The sequence below is a fragment of the Schistocerca nitens genome, chromosome 6 (assembly GCF_023898315.1).
Source record: "Schistocerca nitens isolate TAMUIC-IGC-003100 chromosome 6, iqSchNite1.1, whole genome shotgun sequence".
NCBI classification, from domain to species: domain Eukaryota; kingdom Metazoa; phylum Arthropoda; class Insecta; order Orthoptera; family Acrididae; genus Schistocerca; species Schistocerca nitens.
Window position 1 is genome coordinate 725329659 of NC_064619.1, and position 26529 is coordinate 725356187.

Here is a 26529-nt window from a genome sequence, read left to right on the forward strand (position 1 = left end):
TTGTTTTGTACCCTTCTTGCATATACACGTGTGTCATGTATTTATTAGAGACTGCATGAATATATAAGTTGAGTATTTCTTCTCTCATAAAATTGAATATTACATATCTTGCTGTGAATTAATTTGTTTGTCCACATTCCACTTACTGCGTTTCTTTGAAATTATATGAAATATACGTGCGTAAAAAAAAAAAAAAAAAAAAAAACTTGAAACAGCTGTCGCAGCTGATATGTGAAGGGCTGAAAAAAAAAAAAAAAAGAAACACCCAGTCGACTACAACGCACGGAAGAGAGAGTATTCCTGCTAACGAGGCTCCCTGGCTGGCAGTTGACTGTTCGCTACTTTGGACGAGAGTGCATGAAATACGTGAGATGCATTCCGTGGGCAATATGAATCCAGCAAATATAGCTCGCGACTTCAATAAAAATGTCAATGAATATTTTCCTCTGCTGATGCTGCTTAGTATCGCGTATAGCCTCCTTCGGATTCCACAACAGCTCGAAGTCTGTTGGGCATTGAGCCCACAACTCGAGCCACATAACTAGGAGATTCAAGTAACTCATTCCAAGCGTCATGAATCACATCAGAAAGCTGTCGGCGAGTCGACGCGGACTGCCCCTTTTCTCGTATTACTCTGACCATTTCTGCCCAAATATTCTCAATGGGATTCATGTCAGCTCCTCTAGGTGGCCACTCCATTACAGTAATATTACTGTGGTCGTCGAACCACCTCTTAACCACACCTGCCATATGAATAGGCGAGCGATCTTGTAGGAACATGATCTGATCATCGCCAAATCTTGCTGTCACAGAAGGCAACGTCACGTTCTCCAGAACTGATATGTAATCATCTTCCTTCCACTTCCCACAGGAGCCTACACCCTTCGGCCGATATCCATGGCCATACAGTTACCGACTCCCTGCCATCTTTCAGCAACTGTAAATATATTTTCGATTATACCTAGCACCTTTAGGCCGGTAAACAAGTACTTTTCCGGTTGATGTCGTAGAGAAAACTGTTTCTTCCGTGAAAATCACTCGCCTCCAAAACTGGAGAGGTTTGTCGACATTTTCAGCAGCAAAAGCAAGGCGAGCTTCTCTGTGGGAAACAGTCAATGTTTCTTTCACAGCAGCGCTTCTTGCTCTCAGTCCACCTTCCCATAGACAACGAGTGACGGTCTTACTGCTAACATTGAGACCCAAAGTTTGCTGAATTTGTCGTGCGTTGACAAATGGGTGGTTCTCACTGAAACGGCGTATCTGCACATCCTGAGCTGCTGTTGTTTTGCGGCGACGGCCATGAGGCCTCCCATTCAGGTTACCACTCTCTTCCTTTCGTCTGATCCACCTGGCTACCGTCGACTTGTGAAGACCCATAGTTCTTGTTATGTAACCATTTGCTCAGAATGGAGTCCTATTATAGCGCCCTTGTCTCCCTCAGCCAGATGGGTCATTTAGCATTGACTGAATGATTCGTCGCGGTTAATATCTGCTGCGGAAACAGCGGTAGCAGGAAACAGACTGTCTCCTCCACGATGGCAGCCACAATGCAGTGGCCAAGAATGTGTAACACGGAAATCGATGGCATAAACGATAGATCGCAAGCCCGTACCCGTGTCATTACATAGTGGAGCAACTTAGAATCTGTCATTTTTCTCCGAAGGGACTGGTCCACGCTTGTCATGTCTTATCCTGATAAATATTACATGATATTAAATGTTTACGTTTTGCATATGCGGCAGGCCTAACGCAAGAAACATTTCTGAAATATCTGATGCAACCTGAAGAACACTTCGTGAATTTTAGCTGTAGAAAGTTGCCTTATAAGAGGCAAAACGTGTTTATCCCCGCTCGCCATGTTTCCAGGTGGCGCAGTTTACTCTGATGCATACATAATTCTCGCCGGGCGTAAGAAGCGACTCGACTAATGAGGGGAACTCGCCAGGTGTCATAGGCTGATTGTCCGGAAACTTTGCTCAGTGAAGGAGAGGACAAAGTAAGCGAACATGTGTTTCGACTTATCTGCAGACACTCGACCGTTTCCGAGAAAACGACGGTCAAAGTTATCAACGCGCTGTTGCTATAGTGTAGATACCTTCTGCAACCGAGAACGCAATTGAAGCGGTGGCTCAGTGGCTACCGTCGTTCCTTCTCAACTTTGATTCCTGTGTTCGAGACCATATTGGTTTTTTATTATTATCTTTCGTGCCTCTCTATCAGAATTATCTACGAGTGGTTTTTTTTCTAATTTATGATGAAATAATGTTGTCATTATTAGCCAATTAACTTAATGTGTAATTAATGAACTAAAAAAATAATAAACGAATGAGACAATCTGATCTAAAATCATCTGGTCTACCTCATGTATCGTTATACCCAAATGGTTTATAAATGTTAGTCTACATTCAAATCCGATAATGGCACCTTTAGTGTGTTGAAACCGGTTATCCAGTAAACAATATTTAAGCGATCGTGGCTTCTGAATTATTTCTACAACAGAGTGATCGCCCCACTACGCACTATGTGTTCCCTTTTTAACTTATTTCTTTACACAGTAAATTAACTGACGAATAACGACAACAGTGTTTCAATATAAATTGGAATAAACATTCGTAGATAATTCAGAGAGTGATGGGGGAAAAAGAAAAAACCGGGTTTCGAACTCGCAGCGCGATGTTCCGAAGCCGCTATGGTAGCTTCAGAGCCACCGTTTCAGTTGAATCCTTACCCACTGAGTGGTATCTACACTATAGCAACAGCGCATTGAAAACTTTGACCGTCGTTTTCTCATAAGCGGTAGGGTGTAAGCAGATAAGCCGAGACATGTGTTCGCTTATTTTGTCCCCTCTTTCACTGAGAGAAGTTTAGCCAGAACAGGGTATGACACTTGGCGTGTCCCCTCGTAAGTGGCGTGCGTTGGGATTCAGTAGACAGAATGCGTCCACTTTCCTCGACTACTCTTTGACATGTTTGGAAACTATCTTTCTTGTAGTGGCACTTTGCATTATGAGGGCTGGTTTTCCTGATGACGATCTGCTAATGGACTTTGCTCCTAATTTACGTTAATGTGTAGTAGACCTACTGCAACTACTTAAACCGGAAATGTTTGTTTATTTGGATACTCCGCTTCTTAGTTGCTACATTTCGCTATAATATTTTCCTTTGTTTAAAAACGGCAAGTTAAGATGACCACTGCAACTTGGTAACATCAGTAAAAATTTAATACTTTGAAACAGTTATGTGTGGGGTACGAGAAGTGTACTCTGTTGAATGAGGAATATATTAAACACGAAAGCTGCGTCCAATAACCATAATTAACTTTCGGTTACATGACAAAACACAAGTCGAAGCACTGTCAGTTCATCTCAGTACCCAGTAAAACTTAAACTGGAACGATCGAAAACATACTTTTGTGGGGAAGCCAAACGAATGACTGCGTTTTATTGGCCGCACACTAAGAATACGCAACAGACCAACTGAAAACACTGCCTACACTACGTTTGTCCGTCCACTGCTATAATACCCTTGACAGACGTGATTGACTGTGCACGCAAAAACGTCCAAGGAACGGTAGCACGATTTGTAATGTCACGAAATAGGGGAGAGAGGGTCCCAGATTTGATAATCGAGTTGGGGTAACATTCATGAAAACAAAAGCGTTTTTCGTTGCCGCGAGATCTTTTCACTCAATTTCAATTACCAACATCTGTTCTGAATGCCAAAACATTATTTCCTCGCGAACTTACACAGGAAGAAACCATAGTAATAATGTAATTCAAGGCTCGCAAGAAAATATTTAAGTGGTCCTTTTTCCCGCACACTGTTAATGAGTGGGACGGTAGAGAAATAGTCCGAACCTTCTGCCAGGCACGTAAGTCTGGATTGCAAAGAAATCTTGATGATGTAGTCATGTAGATGTAACAACGAAATTATGTTGTAATTGCGACATGTGACTTTCATTTGATTTGAACATCGAAGTTGTTTGCTGTTTATTTACTTTTTGATCATTAGTTTCAGCCATATACGAATACCTAGGCGCGTTAAATTGATCTTGAAATAAAGTGTCATGCGTGGACCAATAACAATAAATTCTTACCTGCTTGTTATGGTACTGCAATATCTGCCAGCGTCTTCAGAAGTGGATATCGCATACGACGTTCCTAGGGTGTTTATAAATGGATATTGCAGGCGACTTCGAACAAAGTTTGAATGTATCTTCGTAAAAGTTCCGTGATCAAATGATCTGAGTTGCTGGCGAATACAGTTTATTCTCAACAGACAGTATGTATTATCATTATACATTAGGTGAATAGGGTTTCGCCAGGTGCGGTGGCCAAGCGGTTCCGAGGGCTTCAGTCACGAACCGCACGGCTGCTTCAGTCGCAGGTTGGAATCCTACCTCGGGCATAGATGTCTGTGATGTCCTTAGGCTAGCTAGGTTTAAGTAGTTCTAGGTCTAGGGGCTGATGACATAGATTGCGTTGACATAGAAGCTCACAGTTTTACACCACCAAGGGACCGGTTACCGCAAGAAGTGCGATACATTTCCGCTTATTATGTCCACCCGTTCTGGAGGTAAACGAGTTTTAAGGGTTGGGTAGACCGATATACGGTCAAGTAAGTAAGACTAGTAGGGTTCCGTTTTTACCGCTTTAAGTGACGAAATCCTAACAACGAAAACAGCTACGACACTTACTGAAGATGAGGGCCGCATAAATAACACCCCCTACTCTTTATTCGAAATGTTCTAGCTGCAGTCGATACAACAGCGTATTAATCGTAGCTACGCTTTCTATCCAAATCTCATTTACAGGAATGCAAATAGAATCCATTTGCCTATACACGTGGTAATACACATCCCAGTAATAATGCCACCGCGTTTTAGAAGTGCGAACAATCCCATTGCTAGCTAGCTTAAGAAACACTTCGGCTAATGAAGGTTTTCTGGCTGTGACGAGTCTAGTGGAGAATCCGAAACAGTGTAGAATACGTTTGACAGCTATGTAGCCGTTTATGTCCTGGGGTGGTGCAGAATTATCCTACTAAATTTACTCTCTAATGACAGTATTTTGTTACTTCGATAAACATCCCGAATGATTGTCACATAAGCAGTGACATAAAGGAAGAAAATTCATGTTTTTGAGTCCAGAAAGCTCTATGCAACAGAAACTGCAGATCATTTTGCCATTTTCATTGCGAAATTGCCGGCTTATTCATGTCTGGGGTAATAATAGAGGGCTGTTTGCCTGGGTTGCCTAGTAGCGTAGTGAAAGGAAGATCTGGTTTGTATTCGGTTCTAATCTCGATGGAGGCAGGTAGAATATCAGTAAAGTAACTTTAAGAAATTCTCGCGCTCCCAATACGTTTTATCGCTACCTTTATTCTGTACTGGCGCCCTGTGGATGTCAATATGACACTCTTGTAGAATTTCATACATGTTACTACCTACTTTTTCCGCTTCTGTCAATAATGGAATTGACTTAAGTGTGGCACTGAATGATTTTTAACCGAATTTCGGTATGAATCTTCACGCATTGCTAAATTTGCACACTTTCATAGTAGGTCAGCAACGGTAATCCAGTATGACTGGTCTGAACGATGACACAGACCGTTTCGCGGCAGAATGCGGATAATATTTTACTAATTCGTAACGATCTTGGGTTCTTTGTCTTACTAAAACAGTTATGTTATCTCGATAAGTTGAAATTCATTTTTTTTGGTACAGTTCATACCAATTAGCGTTTCTTCTTTCAGTTCTGTCTTATATTTACGTGTTGTTTTTACACACTAATCAGCATTAATATAGTCTTACAAATTATTGAAAACAGTCTAAAAAAGTTCAGATAGTTTTTCAATTTCACGCCTGTGCGTAGTATGTTGGTAGCACTTCGTCGCTTTGCCTGTGTAGCAGACTCTAAAGCCGTGCAGGTCAGCATAACGAAAAGGCGAGGGGTCTCGCTCGTTTTCTCCACTTCTGTACGTGCCTTCTTTGTGTGGTAGGACATACTGTACGGATCCTTATATGAAGTACTCGATACTACAGTATTATGTATTATGCGATACACATTTCACTGTATGGCAAGTGTTAAAATACAACTTTTAGTGCACTGTATTGTATCAAGTAGCATTGCACGCGAGATCTATAAAATGTGGCACACACATTTAGTCAACTACAACTCATTTAAATACAGTTAACATGAATCTTTAATTGGTGGAAAAGTATCTTATTGCAATCATCAATTTCACAAAATTTACAGAAAAAATTATTATTTAATTTGTGTAGTTGGATTTTTTTTCTTTTTTATTAATTTGTGGTTAGGTCTTGTGGGACCAAACTGCTGAGGTCATCGGTCCCTAAGCATACGCACTACTTAATCTAACTGAAAGTAACTTACTCTAAGGACAACACACACACCAATGCCAGAGGGAGGACTTGAACTTCTGACGGTGGGAGCAGCGCGGACCGTGACAAGGCGCCTTAGACCGCGCGGCTACCCCGTGCCGCTCATTTTTGTAACTTTCAAACAATATTGACATATAAATATTAGTGTTAAAATCAGTTCAGTCGTTAAATGAGAAATTAATTCCCAAAATTCGATTGTTTCATAAAATGTGAAAATAAATATTTGGTAGGTTTGTGGATAACTGATGCACTGAAAGTGGCGTTCACTCTCAAGAATTTGTGTTTCCATAAAAACTCAAATCGGATTTATTGTAATTAATTCTGTAATTACCCGTTCAAGAGCCTTCTGTCATAAACAAATTGTTATTTGTATAATTTGGTGAAAACTAGATTACTGAATCTCAATATCCGTATCTGTATTACGTAAAGTACTCCAAAATAAGTTAACAACAAAATTACTGTTGTAATTAACGAGATGTTACTTATTTTGTAGCAAATATTGTTGGTCACGCTTCTCAAGCACAATTTAGATATTAAATTTGAAAAGCAATTTTAGAAATCACATTTGTTATAACCAGTCATTATTATCTTCAAAATACTAAATATAGTCCATTATGAAACCAGATATCTTAGTAGTAATTCAATGTGACTTCGTTGAAAAGTACTTTCAAAAAACTTGTACTTGCTAAGAAACTATAGAAGCAGTGAGCCTAAGAGCTCGGCAGAGGCAGTAGAGTGGCAGTTGTTTTCAGTTTCCTTGAGTTGAACTTTATAGAAAATGTTCTGCAACAACATAAACATTAACATAAAATGCCGTCTATGTGTTGGTGCAAATTATTTAATATTATCGGCTTTTGACGTGGTGTCCTGGGATTTCTGCAGTGAAGCAATTAATATTACGCACCCCAATTAACGTCGAATTGGTGGAAAAAATTCGTCGAAACCAACAAGATAAGTACACACTCCAAACATTTCACTGAGACTAACACAGACTGGTAATCTACGAGTACGTTAATGTAACATCTTCAGCTGGAACCTGGTAAAAAGAGTGTGTTAGAATTGCCAGCGAGTGTACGGCCAGTTTCCGAAACGCAGGCTGTCACTCAGGAACACTCAGCGGACTTGATAGGTGTTGCTCAAGAGACATTGGCGTCACCAAACACTTTTATCGGCAATGTAACTTGGTGCCGGGTTTTAGCGAAACAAATGCGCTACAGATGCATATAAATAAGTGTGAAGTTCGAGATAGGGGGATTTCTCGTCGCTAGAGACCAGCAGTGCCATTTTGACGCCTGCATCTTTGCTCCAACAATAGAGACAGAAGAGTATCAATTACAGACAACAAGTGGCCTGCTAAGTTGGCTTAGTTGTTCGAGCAGTAGGAGTTTTATATAATGAAAGAAGCTGTTCCTCGATGTTCTTCAGCTGTGAATTGACAAGCATTGTGTCAGTTAATACTGGAAGTACTGTGTTTAGAAAGAAGAACATGTCTCACAAATGTGTAAACGAATTCAGTTTAAAGTAGCAGATGTGAAACGATACTCCTAGAATTAAAAGAGTGTAAGAGTGTTATTTTGACAATAAAATACACCAAAATAAGTTTTAGGCTCCAGATACCTATTGTGCCAAATGTGTAACATTATTAACTGACTGGTTAAAAAGACATTGCGCAGTTCTTATAATATGACAGGAACCTAAGGATCATGTAGCAGATTGATGATTCCGTTTGACAAATATATCTGGAATCAGTTCAAAGTCCACACAAACTGTTAAATATTCTTCTTCAGAACCAAAAACTCGAACGGTGCCTCTTGAACCAGGCCATCCCATCTCAACTCCACCAGATGGCAAAAACGTGACTGAAGATTTTGGAAGTTTTGATGACGTTGGTGAAGTACAACAACAGTGTGACACACATTTCGTGGAAGGAATTCCTACAAATGAACCCCACTTTCTAGCTCAGGAGGATCTAACTAACTTAGCTGTTGATCTTGGGTTACTTAAACGAAAAAGCCGAGTTACTTGTTTTGAGACTGAAGGGCTGAAACCTCCTGCAGGGTGCCAACACCAAGGGAAGTTCTTTCCTTCAACGCAAAAAATAGTTTGAGCATTTATTTACAGAAAGGAAGACCTAGTTTTGTGTAATAATGTTTATTCTCTGTAGGAGTCACTGCGCCATGAACGTAAACCAGAAGATTGGTGTTTGTTCACTGACTTTTCGAAAATCGACATAAATGTGGTCTTGCTCCCTAATGGAAATAAGTTTCCATCCATTCACTCCTACAGCTCCTGCGGTTGGTCTCAAGGAAAGATACACGAGCATGCATCTCTTGCTGTCCAGTATTCGATACGATGATTATTCATTACAGATATGTGCAGATTTGAATGCGATAGCTTTTCTACTTGGATTGCAACTTGGATATACATATTTTTACTACTTATTGTGCATGTGGGATACCACAGATAACTGCAATTATATTAATGGGAACTGGCCAAAGACAGAGTCATTCAATTCAGGAGAGGGAAATGTTGTTTATAACCTCTTGTAAGCGCTGACAAATGGTTGTTGCTTCCATTAGATATCACACTATGTATGATTAAGAATTTTTTCAATTAGTGGATCGTGACGGGAGAGCATTTCTCTTACTACAAATCAGGTTCTCAAAGGTCAGTGAAGCAAAATCAAAATAGGAAATATTTGTTGTTCCTCAAATTAGGGCACTTACGAAAGATTCACAGCTTGAAAGCCTGTCAAATTTGCAAGAATCGCCTTACTGTCAAAAACATGTTATAACCCTTCTAGCAAACTACAGATCTGAACACTACAGAGAAGTAGTCAGTAAGTTAATTGATTTCTTCCCTGAGAACTTCAACACTTTCAGCAACGGACATGACGAGTGTTTCCATCAAGATACCTCTGAAGTGGAGAAACACCACAAAGGGACTTCAGATATGGTGGCGACCTCAAAAGAAATGTTCCTGAAGCAAAGTATGGTCGAAAATCTACTTCACGTAGATTTTAGACAGGTAAAATTTATTTTACCTATGACTTTGCATTTACTTAAATATATAACTGCAACAAATGTGATTACTCACAAATTCTGGCTGATGGAAAATTTCTAAAAAATTGTTTTAAATCAATACAAAAGAATCAATGGAAATCACTCATCATAGTTATTTGAACATTAAAAACATTAAATTTTGCTGACTAGTGTAATTGTAGAAGCGAAGTTTGCGAGAACCATTCAAATTATAGAAACAAAGACTTGTGCAGTCGACGTTTTATTTCAGCTTTTGTCGGTGTACTTACTGCTGCTTAAATGGGTTACGGGTTACTACAGACAAAGAAATTTACCCAACACGTTGTAGTTCTGTATTGCAATTATAATGTGATTACAAGAGTCTGTTATAATGCTGCCCCATGTCACCAACCATATTTAAAGTCTATATAGACGTAAGTCTTAAGACATGGACTCGCAAATGCAATGGGGTTTGATAGAAATTGAAGACGGAGTTTATCTACATCACCTTGTTATCAGCTGATGATCAAGCAGATGTAAAAAATTATAGGGAGGATTCAAATTATATACATAATGAGTTAGCAATGGATGCAGAAACTGGGGATTGAAGGATAATTATCAGAAAACAGAATACTTCACTCATGATCCAGATGACTTATACGTAGAGGGAGAGAGAATTAAGAAGGTGAAACTTTCTATAATTTGGGATCCGCATTAGACATGGTTGCGAAATCAGAGGTGGAAATTAATAAAGGAATTAGCAGTGGAGGAAGGTCATTGAGATGCTCAATTCAATCCTATGGAGTAGAAATGTAATGATCCGAACCAATAGAATCATATACAAACCGATACTAGTTATGTATGGAATAGAGAAATGGACTATTAATCTGAAACACTTAAAAAGACTGCAAGCAGTGGAAACGCACTTCTGTAGAACAGCAAGAATCTCTAGAAAAGAGAAAGCAACAAACGACTAAATAATAAAGAGAATGGATGTAAGAGAAAAAATACATGACACTATGGGCAGAAGGAAGTTACAATGGTACAGGCATGTAAGATAAATGGAGGAAGCCAGAATACCGAAAATAGACCTAGAATGGGAACGCGAGGGAAAGAAGAGGAGACCCTGCGATCACCTGCCTCCAAAATGTACAATTAGCAATGAGAAGAACTGGCGCGGAGGGAGAGGATATACACGACTGAAACACCGGGAGGGACATCCTGAGGAGATAAATTAAGATCTTAACGTAACAGAGATAATTTATAGCTATTTGTTATGTCGGAGAAAAACCTTAGTATAGAGAAAAATCTCAATAAACAAGTAATAAATAATGTGATTACAAATACCTTGCACTTGACAGTTAAGAGCAGGTATTGTCTGGTATCTGACTGACCAATCGTATCTTGCGATCTTGCTCCCGAGCTCCGCACAGTTACCATCTGCCCGACACACAATCTGTTACGACAGGATTGCTAGATACGGCGGGTTTTCACACTCTTGGCTATTTATTTTTTGTTTATTTTTTTTAAGTACTAGCTAGCTTTAACTTTCTGGCGACTGTCGATTAAATTTAGCTAGTAAAAGAATTAGTTGGCGAGTTAACGACTTTCATTTATTTGAATATAAGTAAACATATGTAACACATTCTCTCTTGAGGCATCATTTTTGTCAGTGCCCACTAAACATACGATAATTTTCCTGTCGTTCTCGTGGCTAATGTTGTAATATTTCATGGCCAAACAGAACTCGCCACTCCATTAGCAAAGTAATGACACTCAATTCGTACTAGCACTGTTCTTGAATTCTTTTGTGGTACTGCAACAGTTAACCCCAGTTCTCGCTTCCGTCACCTGTTGTTATTGACCTGAGGGTTTTAGGTGTTCATGTAGAGAAGGAATTGCGGAGTATGTCATTAGAGGTGAGATGTGCACAAGAAATACGCCAAGAACGGCGACGTACCATCCCCGCTTCCTCGCCGCCGTCCCTTAGCTTTGTCATGCCAAACAGGGTCAATCTTCCGGTAAGTTTGGATGCTCCTGAGCGTTCTTCGTGTTGGAAGCGTATTTGCACTCGTTTGTGTTGTGATTATCTCCATTAGAATAAAAAAGTCCAGTGTGTGATCGACAAAAAAATGGGAGAAATAATTTCGTTTTATAAGTGGACACGGAAACGTTATTGCTATTTGTTTAATACGACAGGAACTGGTAGTGGGACGAAAGACATACGACTTATTTCGGCACTACGCAAGTAAGCATAGTTAATTTATATTTATTTACATTCATAAAAGTCAGTAGCAGTTGAGCAAAATAAGGCTGTCATGTAAGCATCCTATGTAGAACTTAAAATTATTCCACAAATTTTCAAACCTTTCACTGACGCTGAATTAGTGAAGCAATGTTGGTAATTGTTTCTCAAATTTTGTTTCAACGTTTCTCAAGTAGTAAACAAATATTGTCTGAAATAAGAAAACTTATCTTTTTCAGAAGCTTCCTGTCACCACCGCATAGAAGATATTTAAAAATGTATGCTTGAGGGAGTGAGTAATAAAGTTAAAATATTAAAATATTCTTTCGTGTGATTCCAGTTCAAATATAGCTTTTATGGCTCAGTTTTCGTTTTTTTATGCATTGCTCACAAATGATGAGATATTAGACGATGATTTCATATCAGTTGTAACCATGAGAGATCACACAAAAGACTGTAATTTTATAGATGCTAATAAAGATAATGCACAGAAAATGGCTTACCTTAGAGCAACTTAATGTCAGTGTATCAATGACGGGCATAAACAGTGGTTTGGTAACGTTGAATGGAATGGAATTTTCGAAATTTATGCTTCGTTCACTGCTTACTGCATCAGGAAAATTTGATTTAATGTCGCATTTCAAATAACAAACTGAAGGATGATCTGAAACTTCCCTAAGTGTTATAAATTTAACTAGTACACGTGAACTTAAAAACAGGAAATCTAAGAACCAGTGGAGGAACGGCAAACTTGTTGCGGTGATGTAGTCCTGCATTCTTCTGTAAGATGGCTAAGCAACGGAAAATTGCTATAAAATGTTTGCAATCTGAAATGTGAAACTGTTTTACAACGCAGTTAAAATTATAGTGAACTTCATAACTAATAATGATGGGGTCTTACAGTTTTTTTGTCTTATTAAACCAAACCGGATATGGAATTACGAGATCCAAGTAACATAATTGAGCAAAGGACTGATTAAATAATTGCATCTGAAGGTAAACTGCAATTGAGTGTAAATGAACTTTAAGCAACAGGTTTTTCTAATTTTTCAGCTGTTACTATGCTCCTGTCAGGCTTAACTTTTGCCAAAAATATGTATCAAGGCGTGGAGTTCTGTTTGAGAGAACATTTGGAAGAGATAAAAACCACAGTTGCTGATGTTAGAGATCTGGAAGGCTGCTTCAGTCTATTATAGAGCCCTTGGTGTGTTGAACAAGATGATCTGAAACTATTCTCCTAATTTAGGTTTCATAAAATCATTTGATAAATGAAGTAACTGTATTTCAACATGACACACAGCTTAAAGGTTAGTTTATGGAACATCATGAAAAACGGGACTACACTGAATTTTGAAGACAAGTGCTTAGCAATTACAAAATTTTTTCTGGATTGTGGACAGTTCATTTCCTTCCACCCATCTTTGTGATGCACCTTTTCCAAAAATGTCATTAACGGTTATCCAGTCATTGAGTACGCAATGAGGATTGCGTGCAATCCATATGATGGAAAAATAGTTGAGTAGCCAAGAAGGCATAAATCACAAGTCACATAAATTAACATTTTAATATTTACACTCACGTTTGCTTTACAACTAGAATGAATGAAAATACAGATTCACGCAGTGAGATAATGGAGGTCCCATAGACCTTGTCCCTGTAGGAGGGCACGCTTATTACTTATCTGGGTGAACCCGAACCGCTGACAAAATTTCAGACGATGTTCAACGACATTTCCTAAGTATTTCTGTATAAGGGAGTCGTGCTCTCTGGTTGCTAGTTATAGAGATTTTCATTTCAATACAAATACAGAGTAGAAAGGGGGGGGGGGGTGAGAAAACAAGAAGATAGTGATTATTTCTGTTTCGGAGAAGGTAGGTGCTGTGAGGTGTGAATATTAGAGAGCCATCTGTTAATAAAATGGTTACAAAATGCTGGCACGAACAATTTGCGGAAGAATCGAAAAATTGGTAGAAGTCGACCTTCAGAAATATGCGTTTGAGTTTGGGAAACTGTGAAGGTAGAAGGAAAAGAATGCAAGTAGTGAGAAGCTTGTACAAAGAATTGGCTGGAGTTGCAAGGCTTGAAAGGCACAAAGGGAAAGTGGTAGTTTAGGAGGGCTGTAAGCTATCACAGACGGAATTCAGTCTGGACATTGAGACAGTAAAGAAAATTAAGGAGAAACTTGGAACGAGAAATAAAGTTCAGGCAACTGAATCTGGCAAGCATGGGGAAGTAGATCAGAAAGTGACTGACCGTAGTAGATGCGTTTTGCTGCTTGAGTAGTAAAATAAATGATGATGGCCGAAGTAGGGAGATCATAAAATGCGAATTGGCAGCTGGAAAAAATCCATTTGTGAAAAACACAAATTTGTTAACGATAATTATAAGTATTTTAGGCTTTTTTTCTGAAGGTATTTGTCTGGAGTGCAGCATTGTACTGAAGCGAAACGTGGACGATTAAATGTTCGAGTAATAAGGGGATACAAGTGTTTTAAATGTGGTGCTAAAAAGAATGCTATAGATTAGATGAGGAGGTAGATTAATTAATGAAAGGGCACAATTCGACTAAAAGAAGGGATCGGTTAAACAAAGACATTCACAGACGGACGTCCGGTGCTGTACATATGGAGAGGTGAAGGAGTTTGTGCAGAGGATAGACTAGCATTTGGGTCTGTACCAATCCAGTTTTCGACTGCAGACCTCAATAAGAAAACATGAAAAAAAAAATGTTGCTACTCTCTAACGAACCATCGAAGGCCATGGGTCTGTTATACCAAAACACTCAGAAATTATCACATAACAGATTCTGAAATTTCGTTGGTAGATTCCCGGTTCACCCCGTGTACCACAGTTTACTGTCCACAAGTGACAGAATCTACAAAATGAAGTGTGGCGGCGTCAGTCTACTGAGAGCTTCTTGAAGGATCCCGCCACTCCGAACAAACCGTCGGCATAGTGGTTGTCTGGGGGCCTCTTGCTCTCGTCCGAGGTGTAGCGGTCCTGCTCCACGAACCACTCTCTCTTCTCCTCCGCCCTCCTGATGAATTCATCTGAAATAAGAAAGTACACTTAATTATTCAGTCTCTAGAAATTACTCCTACTATCCACAGCTACACGAATGCATCTCCATCTTCAGTGATTTTCGTTTTGTGGATATTAGGCTGTTGCCCAAAGTACATTTCTCTGCCTAGCGTTTCGTCTTCCATCGCTGAAAACGTCTGAGGCTATAAAGTTTCATATACCAGTACAAACTTAAACTAGGTCAGCAACATTCGGAATTTCTAGAGAAAAAAAGGAATAACTAAAATGAAAGCTTTCCTCCCGTTCGTGAGAACTATCACAGATGGCATCAGCACAGTTCAATCTAACTCTAATTTGAGCAGTGCAAAGGATATACGCCCGTCGCTTGCCAGAGCAGGAATATACAGAGAGCGGAAAACAATTTTACCAAAAGTGTAGGGCAGAAAGACCGCACCAAACAAACGAATTTGAGTACAGGAACTAGGGGTCGCAGCCGCAAATTTTCGTCACTACAGCAGCGTTACTTAAATCTGATATATGGATATCTTTAATCAAAATGAAATGGAATACACAGAAAATGTACACGAAATGTTTGGACTCACCAATCCTCACGACCGGAACAAGACAACTTAAACCATCAGATACATGTACCGGGTGATCAAAAAGTCAGTATACATTTGAAAACTAAATAATTCTCGGAATAATGTAGAGAGAGGTACAAATTGACACACATGCTTTGAATGACGTGGGGTTTTATTAGAACCAATAAAATACAAACGTTCAAAAACTTTCCGACAGATGGCGCTTCATCGAATCAGAATAGCAATAATTAGCGTAACAAAGTAAGATAAAGCAAAGATAATGTTCTTTGCAGGAAATGCTCAATATGTCCACCATCATTCCTCAACAATAGCTGTAGTCGAGGAATAATGTTGTGAACAGCACTGTAAAGAATTTCCGGAGTTATGGTGAGGCATTGGCGTTGGATGTTGTCTTTCAGCATCCCTATAGATGTCGGTCGATCACGATACACTTGCGACTTCAGGTAACCCCAAAGCCAATAATCGCACGGACTGAGGTCTGGGGACATGGGAGACGAAAGTAACGGCTGAGCACCCGATCATCACGAAACGACGCGCGCAAGAGATCTTTCACGCGTCTAGCAATACTTTGTCTTTTTTTCTGTTCTAATAAAACCCCATATCATTCCAAGCATGTGTGTCAATTTTTACCTCTCTATCTACATTTTTCCGTGGTTTATTGAGTTTTCAAATTTTTACTGACTTTTTGATCTCCCGGTATACCTATACTTACCTGCTGTATTACACAGCACTTCTTTAGACATGAAAACAATCACATATCCGTGTTTGATGTCTCAATAGGTCTTGAAAAGTTCAAAGGAAATGAAAAATGATTGCTCTTATACGCAGACATGCCATCTTTTAATTAACATACGTATGTCGCAGCAAATGTTCAAACTGACCGCCATTTTCACTGCTCCCCTAGTTCCTATTCTCAGATTCCTTCGTTTAATGGTTTTGGTCAAAGTGTTTTTCCATGCCCTATAAAACAGCCTTAGCACATGTATTTAAGAACAGCAAGAAACAAACATTAACACCAGGGCTATGGAACACAATAGCAAGTGTCTTCTGGGAAGTACGGGTAAATCGTCAGTAGCAGATCGTGTGCTCTGCAATTAAATATCCACAACAGTCGTTTTTCCGATGCTATGGTCTAATTAAGATACACTTATTACTATTCTGTAATGTACAGAGGCGCCACAGGATGTCAGAAGCACAGAAACAGTTTTAATATAAAAGAAGAAGGACTGGGTTTACACATGTTGTGAACCTTGGTGCTAAACAAATCAAACAGCGACAATTCCTCTCCACTAAAAGCTCCGTAGCACTCGCCGCCGCGACTCCGCCAACTGATGCAGCGGTTTCATGACGTCACGAACCGAAAGTTGCGGGGACACGTGTCAGCTATCTGAGCGTGTTTGAGCCTATAGTGGTATCTGAGTCTATACAGGCTCTGATAATGCCTCCAGCACTGAAAGACGAAACTTTTGGCCAAGAATTATGTCATTAACCATAACATAATAACCATAAAAACAGAATTCACCAAAGACAGAAATACTGGTCGTGAAAACTTGCCTTGTATGATATGTCGATAGCTTGATTGAGGAAGTCTCAGGTACTGAATTTTTACATAGACCTTTCGAATAGTCTTTCTGCACAGCAAAGATGTAGTTATGTTGCAGGAAAATATGTAATGTGGTCGCAATACGCAAGGTGACTGAGTGCCAAGCATGTTGTGATTGTCTTTGTACATACCACTACTTTTCCATAGCTGTGAGTGGTAGACTTGGCACGTGTAAAGCTGATTACCGTCCTATGGATCTTCCAATGCAGGCAGACATCAAGATTCACAAGGTATTAAGTAGTTTAAATTTAGATACCAACTGGAAGTCTGTGGGAACATAAATAGTATGGTACAAAAGTGAGGGCCCATATCGCCCCATTCTGACCAACCGGCACTGATTTCGCAGGAAAAGTCAGATGTTCCTGTATCTTACATTCAACTTTGCGCAGTGTGTGTCACAACACTTTACAGCTGTTGTTAGTAGCGAGGTGACCGTTTCCTTATCCTGTGAAGCTGCCCTCATCCTAGTTCTGCAAGGTTCGCGGGAGCGCTTCTGTTAAGTTTGGAAGGTAGGAGACGAGGTACTGACAGAAGTAAAACTGTGAGGAGGGGGCGTGAGTCGTGTTTGGGTAGCTCAGATTGTAGAGCACTTGCCTGCGGATGGAAAGGGCCCCGAGTTCGAGTCTCGGTCCGGCACACAGTTTTTATCTACCAGGAAGTTTCATACTGCGCACACTCCACTGCAGAGTGAAAATCTCATTCTGAAAAATTACATACTCGAAGTTTCTGCTATTATGCAACTTTCTGTAAAATACATATACCTATCTCTACCTACGTGAAATGTGTCAGATTGTGTCTTTCTGGTAAATGACTTTTCCGATGATGGTGACAACTTCTAAAATATCTCCTGTTTGTAACGTTGCTCTTGGGGGTGGGGGGGAGGCAAAAAGAAAAATAATTGTTATTATATATATATATATATATATATATATATTAAAAATGTCGAGAAAGTGAATATTTTGGTGGGCCACTTGGCAACAGAATCAGGGATTGATTACACTATTATAATAACATACGTTGAGCATTAAATACCTGAATAAGAGAAACATTATCATTTCTGTGCATTTTTATATTCGTGATGTAGTCATACCCGGAACAACACTAAGGGACCAGAAGATTTATGGACTTTAAAAGAAATGCAACACTAAACAATTAAAAAAAATGGCTCAGAAATAATAGGAAAACGATAATGTTCCTTGTGCCTCATGCTGCGTTCGGCCATCAGCGTGATCGTAATTTCTGGTGATGAACTAACACAAATTAATTATCAATTGTGTGAATGAGGAGATGGGATTCATCAAGGTTAATTTACGAAAATAAGCACATTTATCTGTAACACACTTCTTTTAAAGCTACGTACCTTTTCATATTAAATTACAATAGATGACCATTGTGGTTAAATACTTTATACATAACAGTCAAAATGTCCTCTTGATGCTGTCTGTTCGTAATCATTTACAAGAAACTACATGTTTTCTGATTGAAAAACATAAAAATTAGCATGTTCACTCAATATTTTCACATAAAATATAAAGTACGGTTGCGGATCGCAGCAAGTCAACGTCCGCCTTTCATAGAATACAAAAAGTAAAAGGTGAGGCGCCAAATGCCTCATTTGTCTTGAAACAACAGAATTCTTTTTTATACCATTAATCGATAAATGTACATAGAGATTTACCGGCACCGCGAAAGAACGGCAATGCGATGGTTCATTTCTTTTACTTTACAATTGTTCGATAACTTTAGGCCATCAAGCGTTTACTATTGAGCGTATATTAATGTTAGTGAGGCGAAAATTACTAATATTACATGTTCCATTCGAATCAAACGTTTACAAAGGCAATGCAATCTCGGGTATACGGATCTCATGCATGCGCAAACTGACATAGAGAGTACACAGCAACTATACTCAATTTAAAAACCGAAAATGGGATGAAATTTCAACTGAGTTAACGAATAACGTCTACTAGTACGTACCTGAGATCGTTGGACAGCTTACGTAGCATTCCTCTACCACTAATTTGCTGTTCAAGCCATTGACGAGGCCAGAATCTTCTTCGCGATTTTCTCCGCTCTTGCTGGACAGTCGCTAACGTGACTGCCGCAGCTATCTTACCCGGATCGGTTTTCGTGAAGCAACTGTGTGGTTCGCGAGCAAAATAGAGCCGACAACGGTCGCCGGAGAGTGCTGAGAGCCCAAATCTCGTAAGCTAGCTCGTCGCGTGTGTCGTCGGCGCTGTCTCTCCTGAGTCCAGATGTTCCGTCCGCGTCCTCGTCAACGCTAGCTGCCTCGTCCCGTGTGAGGACGGTTTTCCTCTCGACGCAAACGAGCGATTTATTATCGCGGTTTCACTGCGTAGTTCTCACGCGCGCTTCAGCAGTGCGTGTGAAACGGCGGAGCCGTATACATCACGGGAATAAACTGATTCATTGCTCATTATGACTGTTACCGATCAGACTTCGATACATTTCCCTTGCCACTGTGCTTTGCCACAATACAGTAATCAGCGAAAAGGTTTCGTCTTACTTGGACTGATCCGATTCCATTGCCCAGATCAAGTAGGATGCTTCTCAAATGCCCTGACATTTTTCAGTCACCTTTCTTCTGTGAATTTCTGAATTATCTCTCTCTTTGCAAGACCCACAAGGCTTCACAAATTTTCTTTACTGTTTTACACACTATGCATTTTACAGACTATGCATTGATTATGTCGATCACTTTGAGTGCATCTCCTACCCAGATACCTGGAAAAAATGAACAGTTGACGTTACAGTTATGTTTTTTCTGTTAATCCATCAAACTAGTGTACATTCAATCGAAAAAATGGTTCAAATGGCTCTGAGCACTATGGGACTCAACTGCTGAGGTCATTAGTCCCCTAGAACTTAGAACTAGTTAAACCTAACTAACCTAAGGACATCACAAACATCCATGCCCGAGGCAGGATTCGAACCTGCGACCGTAGCGGTCTTGCGGTTCCAGACTGCAGCGCCTTTAACCGCACGGCCACTTCGGCCGGCCCATTCAATCGAAAATATTTACTTTCGTCATCTCTTAATAGTGACACGAACGCTCCTTTAGGAAGCAGTGGATTAACCATTGGGTGAGTTCAAAATCTTCTGTTACGTTTGTTATTGCATTCATAAACGAAATAAAGAAACACTGCCTGCTTTCTTATGCGTACGTGCATACCAGTTGGCTTCCAGTCCAGTATTGTTGCGGAATCATCACTGTGACGCCGCCGTATGTGCGCTACAACGATTTCTACGATCTCGCTGCGAGAACACGCAGCTGTTACTCACTCGTGTGTGTCGAGCGTGGGCTGTGCACCATTCGCACAGGTTGCCAGGTTAAAGATTTCCTGTACGCTGTGGTCTTCCTTTTGTCACCACTACACGTTGAGCTATGTCCTCATTCCTGTCAACACAGTTAAGGTCGTCATCTGCAATGAGTATTGTTGTTTTATGTGCAAATGTTACCTATAGGGCTCCAGGTCTCGAGTATTTTACGGGCTCTCCCATATTTCACCCGTATTTTCTTCTGCCTCTCGTATTTTCGATAGGTTTCCCGTATCTTAAAGGTTTCCCCGTATTTCACCCATTTCACGTATGTGGCGTGTTTGATAATGTTTTCCCCCGTTTTTTATAAAGTTATTTTTTTTATTTATGCTAAAATCTCCAAATCACTCAATGATTGTCGTTCCCAAATCAACAATCGACATTTCCATTTTATCAAATTTGAATTCTCTCTTCTTCACGATGGCATGTTTGAAGCTTCCGAGACGAAACTTTAGTCATCTGCTTCGGTAGCGTGTACACGGGCAGCTCGACCTCACTTGTGTGCGCAGTTTATATTGTATTCGGAACACCTATTTACCTATGGGTAGGTTAAATGACGAAAAGGATCCTTTGAAGACACGGCCAAAAAAGACCTATCACTATATGTGCATTTATTTTCCCCACTGATAAAACTCATTTTTCGGTGGGATCAGTAAAATATAACAACCTATTTGTTTTTTATCCCAGTCTTTTTCAATCTGTGGGTCGAGACTCGCAAGGGGGTTGCAAAGTGTTGCTCGGGGTGTCGCGACCTCGGGAATGTCTCCAATTTAATCGCTTTAAATCGTACTACGAGAATTTCCAGCATGACGATCATCTGCTGCGACAGAAACGTAGTGAAAGCACATTGTTAAGTAGCTCACGTTCAGATGTGGGACTTATCTGTAACAATGAACATTAATTTAATTCAAACCAGTTGAACACGTCAGATACGCAAAGGCTTGCAGCGGCAAGAAGTGACACAATGCTTATCGAAATCTTTGACAACTGCGACATAGAAAAAGGGTAGCAAGTGCCACTAAGTGCTGTACGGACTACATTCGCAAGTTTTTTTAGTGAGAAGTTTGCTGGGAGAGCAGAGGGACCATATTAATCCCCGGGAGGTACGGCGGTGCAGGGGTAGAATCTTATGCAGTACTGACAACCTACGTAGCCCTTGTCCCCATCAACTGTTGTGGTAAAATATGACACAGAACTAGAACAATTCGTTGAAGTGCATTTCAAAGACGCCCCGTGTTGAAATGTGATACAAAATAGATGCAACAACACAGTCGCAGCTCACGTGCACCGCTTCACACCACGGCTGCTAGAGTGCGTTTCAGTAACCGTACTTCGAATCGGACAATAGGTCCCTAGGAGCGGCAACAGTGAAAGAAGGCACGAAATATAGCAATTTCTACTGAGCGCATCTAGGACGCTTGACCTCACCTCAAATTGTACGTTAACGTAATTTCTACGTGCCTTTTTCTTATTAAAAAAAAAAGCCACTAATATACATTGACAAACGTCCTTATTGGTGCTTCACATTTGATGTTTGTTCTGTGGCCGGAGAAGTTTCTAACTGCTCTGGCAGATGGCAGAGCCGTAGTACGGCGCCAAAAGGCCTCTGCATGCGGCTCACGTTACAAGAAGCGTGCTGTAATTGAATTCTTGTCTGCAGAAAAAGAAACCGTGGAGAACATCCATAAACGTTTGTGTGCAATGTATGCCGATGCTGCAGTTCGTAGTACAGTTGCGAGTCGGTAAAGAAGGTAACAGCCTGTAAAGAAACTGGTTCTCTACTTCTAAATAAAAATAAATATAAAAAAAATAAAAATTATATAATAAAATATCACCTATACAAGGAATCTGGTTACCCCTGTTAGTCATGGACGAAAGAAAAACAAATTGGCATACTCTTTCTTAGAATGTGCAGAATCTGATGTGAGGCCAATAAGACGTCAGTTTTAATCTCAAGCACTTGCCCTACTTAGCTTACCTATTTCTGTGCAATCTGTAGTAAACTGACCCTTCAAACTATTCACAAAGGACACAGGATGAACGTGTCAATTAGGGTCAAAATTTATATTGTTGAAACTACTCCCATCCTTTATCTGCACCACTATTGGTGATACAGTAAACTGCTTATCCTGTACCGTCTTTTCTAAACTCCCTAATCTATTCTCAATTTTAGAAGTGGTCTCTTTAATAACATCTTCCACTTTTGTCTTAGTCTTTTGCCTACATTCACGGAAAATTCCTTTGCAATAATCTTTAATTTTCTCCTTCCCTTTCATACATTCGGTAGCTTGGGCTTTAATGTTTTATCCAAGCCTTCTACACTTTCCTTTACACTGTTTTCAAATTTTTCCTGATTCTTATTTAACTCAAACTCTGTCTCTTTAAAAGTCCCTTTAAAATCATCTTTAAACTTTTCAAAATCTTTATTAACATCTGACTTAAAATCTAAAATTTTCTTTTCCAATCCCTCTTCCGATTCCTGTTTAAATCCCTTCAGACGTTGTTCAAACTTTTCATCCAGCCTTTTAATTTCTTCACCCATTTATTTGCTAACAGCTTCTATCCGTCACAAAGTCTGTTTTCCATTTCCTTCATATTCGTTAACAGCAATGCTAACATACTTTCTAGTCCTCCCTTCTCATCTACTTCTCTTTTGACACCCGATTATAATTTAATGGCTGTCCCCATATCTACTTCTTCCCTAACAAATTCCGTGTCTTTTTCCTCATTTTCTTTATCTTCCCACATCTGAAAGGTAGCTACTCTTTCTTCCCCTTTAATCATCATATTGCCCACAAAGTTAAATACAGTTAACCCAAGTAAAACACAAAATTACTCTATCAAACTCTGAACTCGTACCCGAAGACTGCAAAAATTCGACAAGACAGCATTTAAACAATGCTGTCCTGTCGCTAAACGTTCGCCATCTGTACATAAACTGGTTCTCTAATTCTAAAAAAAAACCTTTAACATAATAAAACATGGCCTATACAAGGAATCTGGTTACCCCTGTTAGTCATGGACGAAAGAAAAAAAAAATTGGCATAGTCTTTGTTAGGACGTGCAGAATCTTATGTGAGGCCAGTAAGTGTCAATTTTAATCTCAGTATGTTATGCCAATGTTTACGTAAAAAAAAAAAGTTAGGAAATTCAGTACAATTATTATATAGATGCGATAAATCACTTTAATGGGGCCAAATGAACAATTAAAGTCAATATAATTCCAGTGAATCTGCAAAAGTAAAAACAAATTATAGTAGGGGCCTACATAGACATCGCGCATCCGCTAGATGCCCACGAAATACGTAATTTTGTTTTGAAGCTGACAGCCAATGAGAAAATAGGTGCAAAAATACTATTGGTCAGTTTTCAAGCAGTAATGGCGGACAGCATCAGCTGGTAATATACGTAATTTTATGGTAGCTAACTTTTACTATACAAAAAATTAAGTATGTACTCCCTCCAAAACAAGTTGCAAACAAACATCAAAATAAAACTATAATGAGCAGCAAAATGTGTGAGAAGAATTTTGAAAGAAAATTATGAACTGAACATAAATTTGGCGCGTTTTCAACATTGTCAACAAGAAATAATGGAAAGAACATTTATTTGAACTAAACAAAATTGAGATATTGTGACAGTATTTTTAAAATAGTTAATTTAACTGCAATTGTCTTTAATTTTGAAATGAGAGAGAGCGTAATAATTTTCTTTTAATGTCTTAACTGTTGCTGCAGGCAGTGCGATGACGTCAGCGGTGGTCCGCGCGACGATGTGTGAAGTAAATCCTGGTTCGTGGCGTGAAGATAATGATGGATCCTCCTGTTTCATTAACATTCCAGTTACGGTGGTGGTCCACGTCTCCGTTGTAGTCGAATCAGCTGGCAGCACTGGCGCGATAATAATACTTCCAGTGTGTGCGCTGTCGTTACGCGCGCGACATTTTATTATTAAAAGTTTGTGAATCACGCGGTGCGGATAGACTGGAATTATGCAATGTCTTTAGTATTTACGATATATATCCGGTTAATGGTAATACTTCGCACAGTTCTTTCACCGTGTTGTTACAGATAACAGTCACATGTGTTTATCACTATAACAGTCCGTTAAACATCAGTTCATTTTACGTTGTCGTCTGTAAGACAGTTTAGACGATATACTAATAAATGTTTCTTGATCAAATTACAGCACTGTTCTTTTACTTAACAGTTTGGTTTGTTCCACTTTCACAGTTAGTGTCTCCACACGACAATAGTATCTGATTCATTGCTAATTGTCACAAGTTCACACAGTTTGTAAAATCGTCACCACGAACACTCTATATACTTTTCAGGTTTTAGTGTTCACTTAATAATGCACGATATCCTATTAACACAGCGGACACAGTGTAATTAATTGTTCCTCCGCGTATCACCGTGTTTCACGACGAACTGTTCAACGTTTTTCACCCGCGAACGCTCTCTCTCTGACACAGTGCTTCTGGTAGCCTAACCAAAGATGTACAAAGCATAAAAAACCAGAACATTAATATACGTTCAATATAAAATATAAAACAGTAGCGAACTGAATGAAGAAACAATGTGGGGTATTAACAAATAAAGAATAGTTGAAATAAATGATACATACGTATTATGACACGGTAACGCACATAAGGAAAAGATATTATCTACTTTCGGGGAATGCAATGTCTTTACAAGCCCTTAGGAAATGCAGAAACAGAGCTCCATGCTCTGCGACATTCGGGACCTCCTGTCACAGCCACTGCCCCAGACGTGCTGAATCGTGTGGATGCCGTTATTCGTGCCGACCGGCGCATTACAACTGGACAGTTGCCTCTGCAGTTGTCGGGCAGCATTGGAAGCGCGTCTGCAATGATCGAAGATGATATTCGGAAAGGTGCTCACGATGTGTACCGTGAACGATCACAGAGGAGCACAAGATTCAAAGAAAGGCCATTTCATCTGAATTGTTGAAGCGTTTTGAGACCGACGGCCTTCCTGTCACGGATCGTTACGGGGTTCGAAAACTGTGTGCACCACTTTGCGCCGGAAACAGAAAGGCAGTCCATGGCGTGGCATCATCCTCATTCACCACTGAAGATGATATTCAAGACAAACCCTCTGCCGGAAAAGTCATGGTGACAGTCTTCTGGGACTGTAATGGCGTCATTCTCCTGGATGTGATGCCAAGAGGGTCAACCATCAATATTGAGACATAGGTGAAGACTCTTGATGTTTGGTTTGTGGGGCGCTCAACTGCACGGTCATCAGCGCCCCTACGTGAAGGCTCTGATTGAACTCTAGAACCGTTTCCGACGTACGATCGGACAAGAATCCAACAGCAACTTGCTCCAACACGATAATTCACGCCCACACACAGCTCTGAGAACCTTGGAACACATCGTCAAATTGGGCTGCACATCACTGCCTCATTCACCCTGCAGTCCAGAGCTGGCAACCTTGGACTTCGACCTCTTTGGGCCGCTTAAAGATTCTGTCAGTCACGCGGTGAAGACATGGCTATGCCTACAGGAAAAGGGCTTTTACCAGCTGGGAATACATGCTCTTCCACAACGTTGGCGCACGGCCATAGAACATGATGGAGACTATGTAGAAAAGTAGGACATTGGATAAGACATGTTGATGTATATTGTCACCAAATTATGGCTCTTGAACGACCCTCGTATTTTCGTAGCTCTGCGGATGGATCGGGATTGCCACAAAACTGTCGTTGCTTGTCATCTCGTTCATTTCTCATTTCTCATTTCTTTCATGTTGACAAATGTGATTTCCGTGAAGTGAAGTGCTTTATACAAGAGTTGAAAAACATCGTCTAGAAGCCTACTAAAATACACAATTTATAGTAACATATCCCAAATATTATAGCAATTAATTAAAAAGAAATGTTGTCTTCTTTTGAAATAGAATGAAAGTAAGTAAAACAACCAGCCCCGTGCATGTCTGAATACCAGTACAGAAATGTAGATCTCGGAAAAGTAAAATTTATTTTTATTAAAGGTACGTTATTCCTTGTTAACATTAATTGTGAATTGAACGGAATGAAAGACTATTAACGATGAATAAACCCAAAACTGAAAAGTCTTTTCACTAACCGATAGACAGCTAAATGAACAAGATCCAGTACATAACTTTGAGAAATCCGAAAACAGACCTACTCCTTTACAAACTGACTATACAGCTGGACCTCGCATTATTTGCTTCTGAGTCTTACCTGCTATACGAAACAATCGTTGCCTTCCCTGGGTGACCTTATCATTCTGGAAGGCACAGTGGTTC

The 26529-nt window shown here is 39.8% G+C and overlaps 1 protein-coding gene across 1 annotated transcript in view; it reads right to left on the bottom strand.

The window, feature by feature from the left end:
* Nucleotides 1-12928: 12928 nt before the first annotated feature.
* Nucleotides 12929-26529, bottom strand: part of LOC126262198 (retinol-binding protein pinta-like) — a 92691-nt gene continuing 79090 nt past the window's right edge. The window contains exon 7 of the mRNA XM_049958614.1: nucleotides 12929-14718. Coding sequence (XP_049814571.1) covers nucleotides 14567-14718 — 152 coding nt within the window. The 3' untranslated portion in view covers nucleotides 12929-14566. The remainder of the gene's footprint in view (nucleotides 14719-26529) is intronic.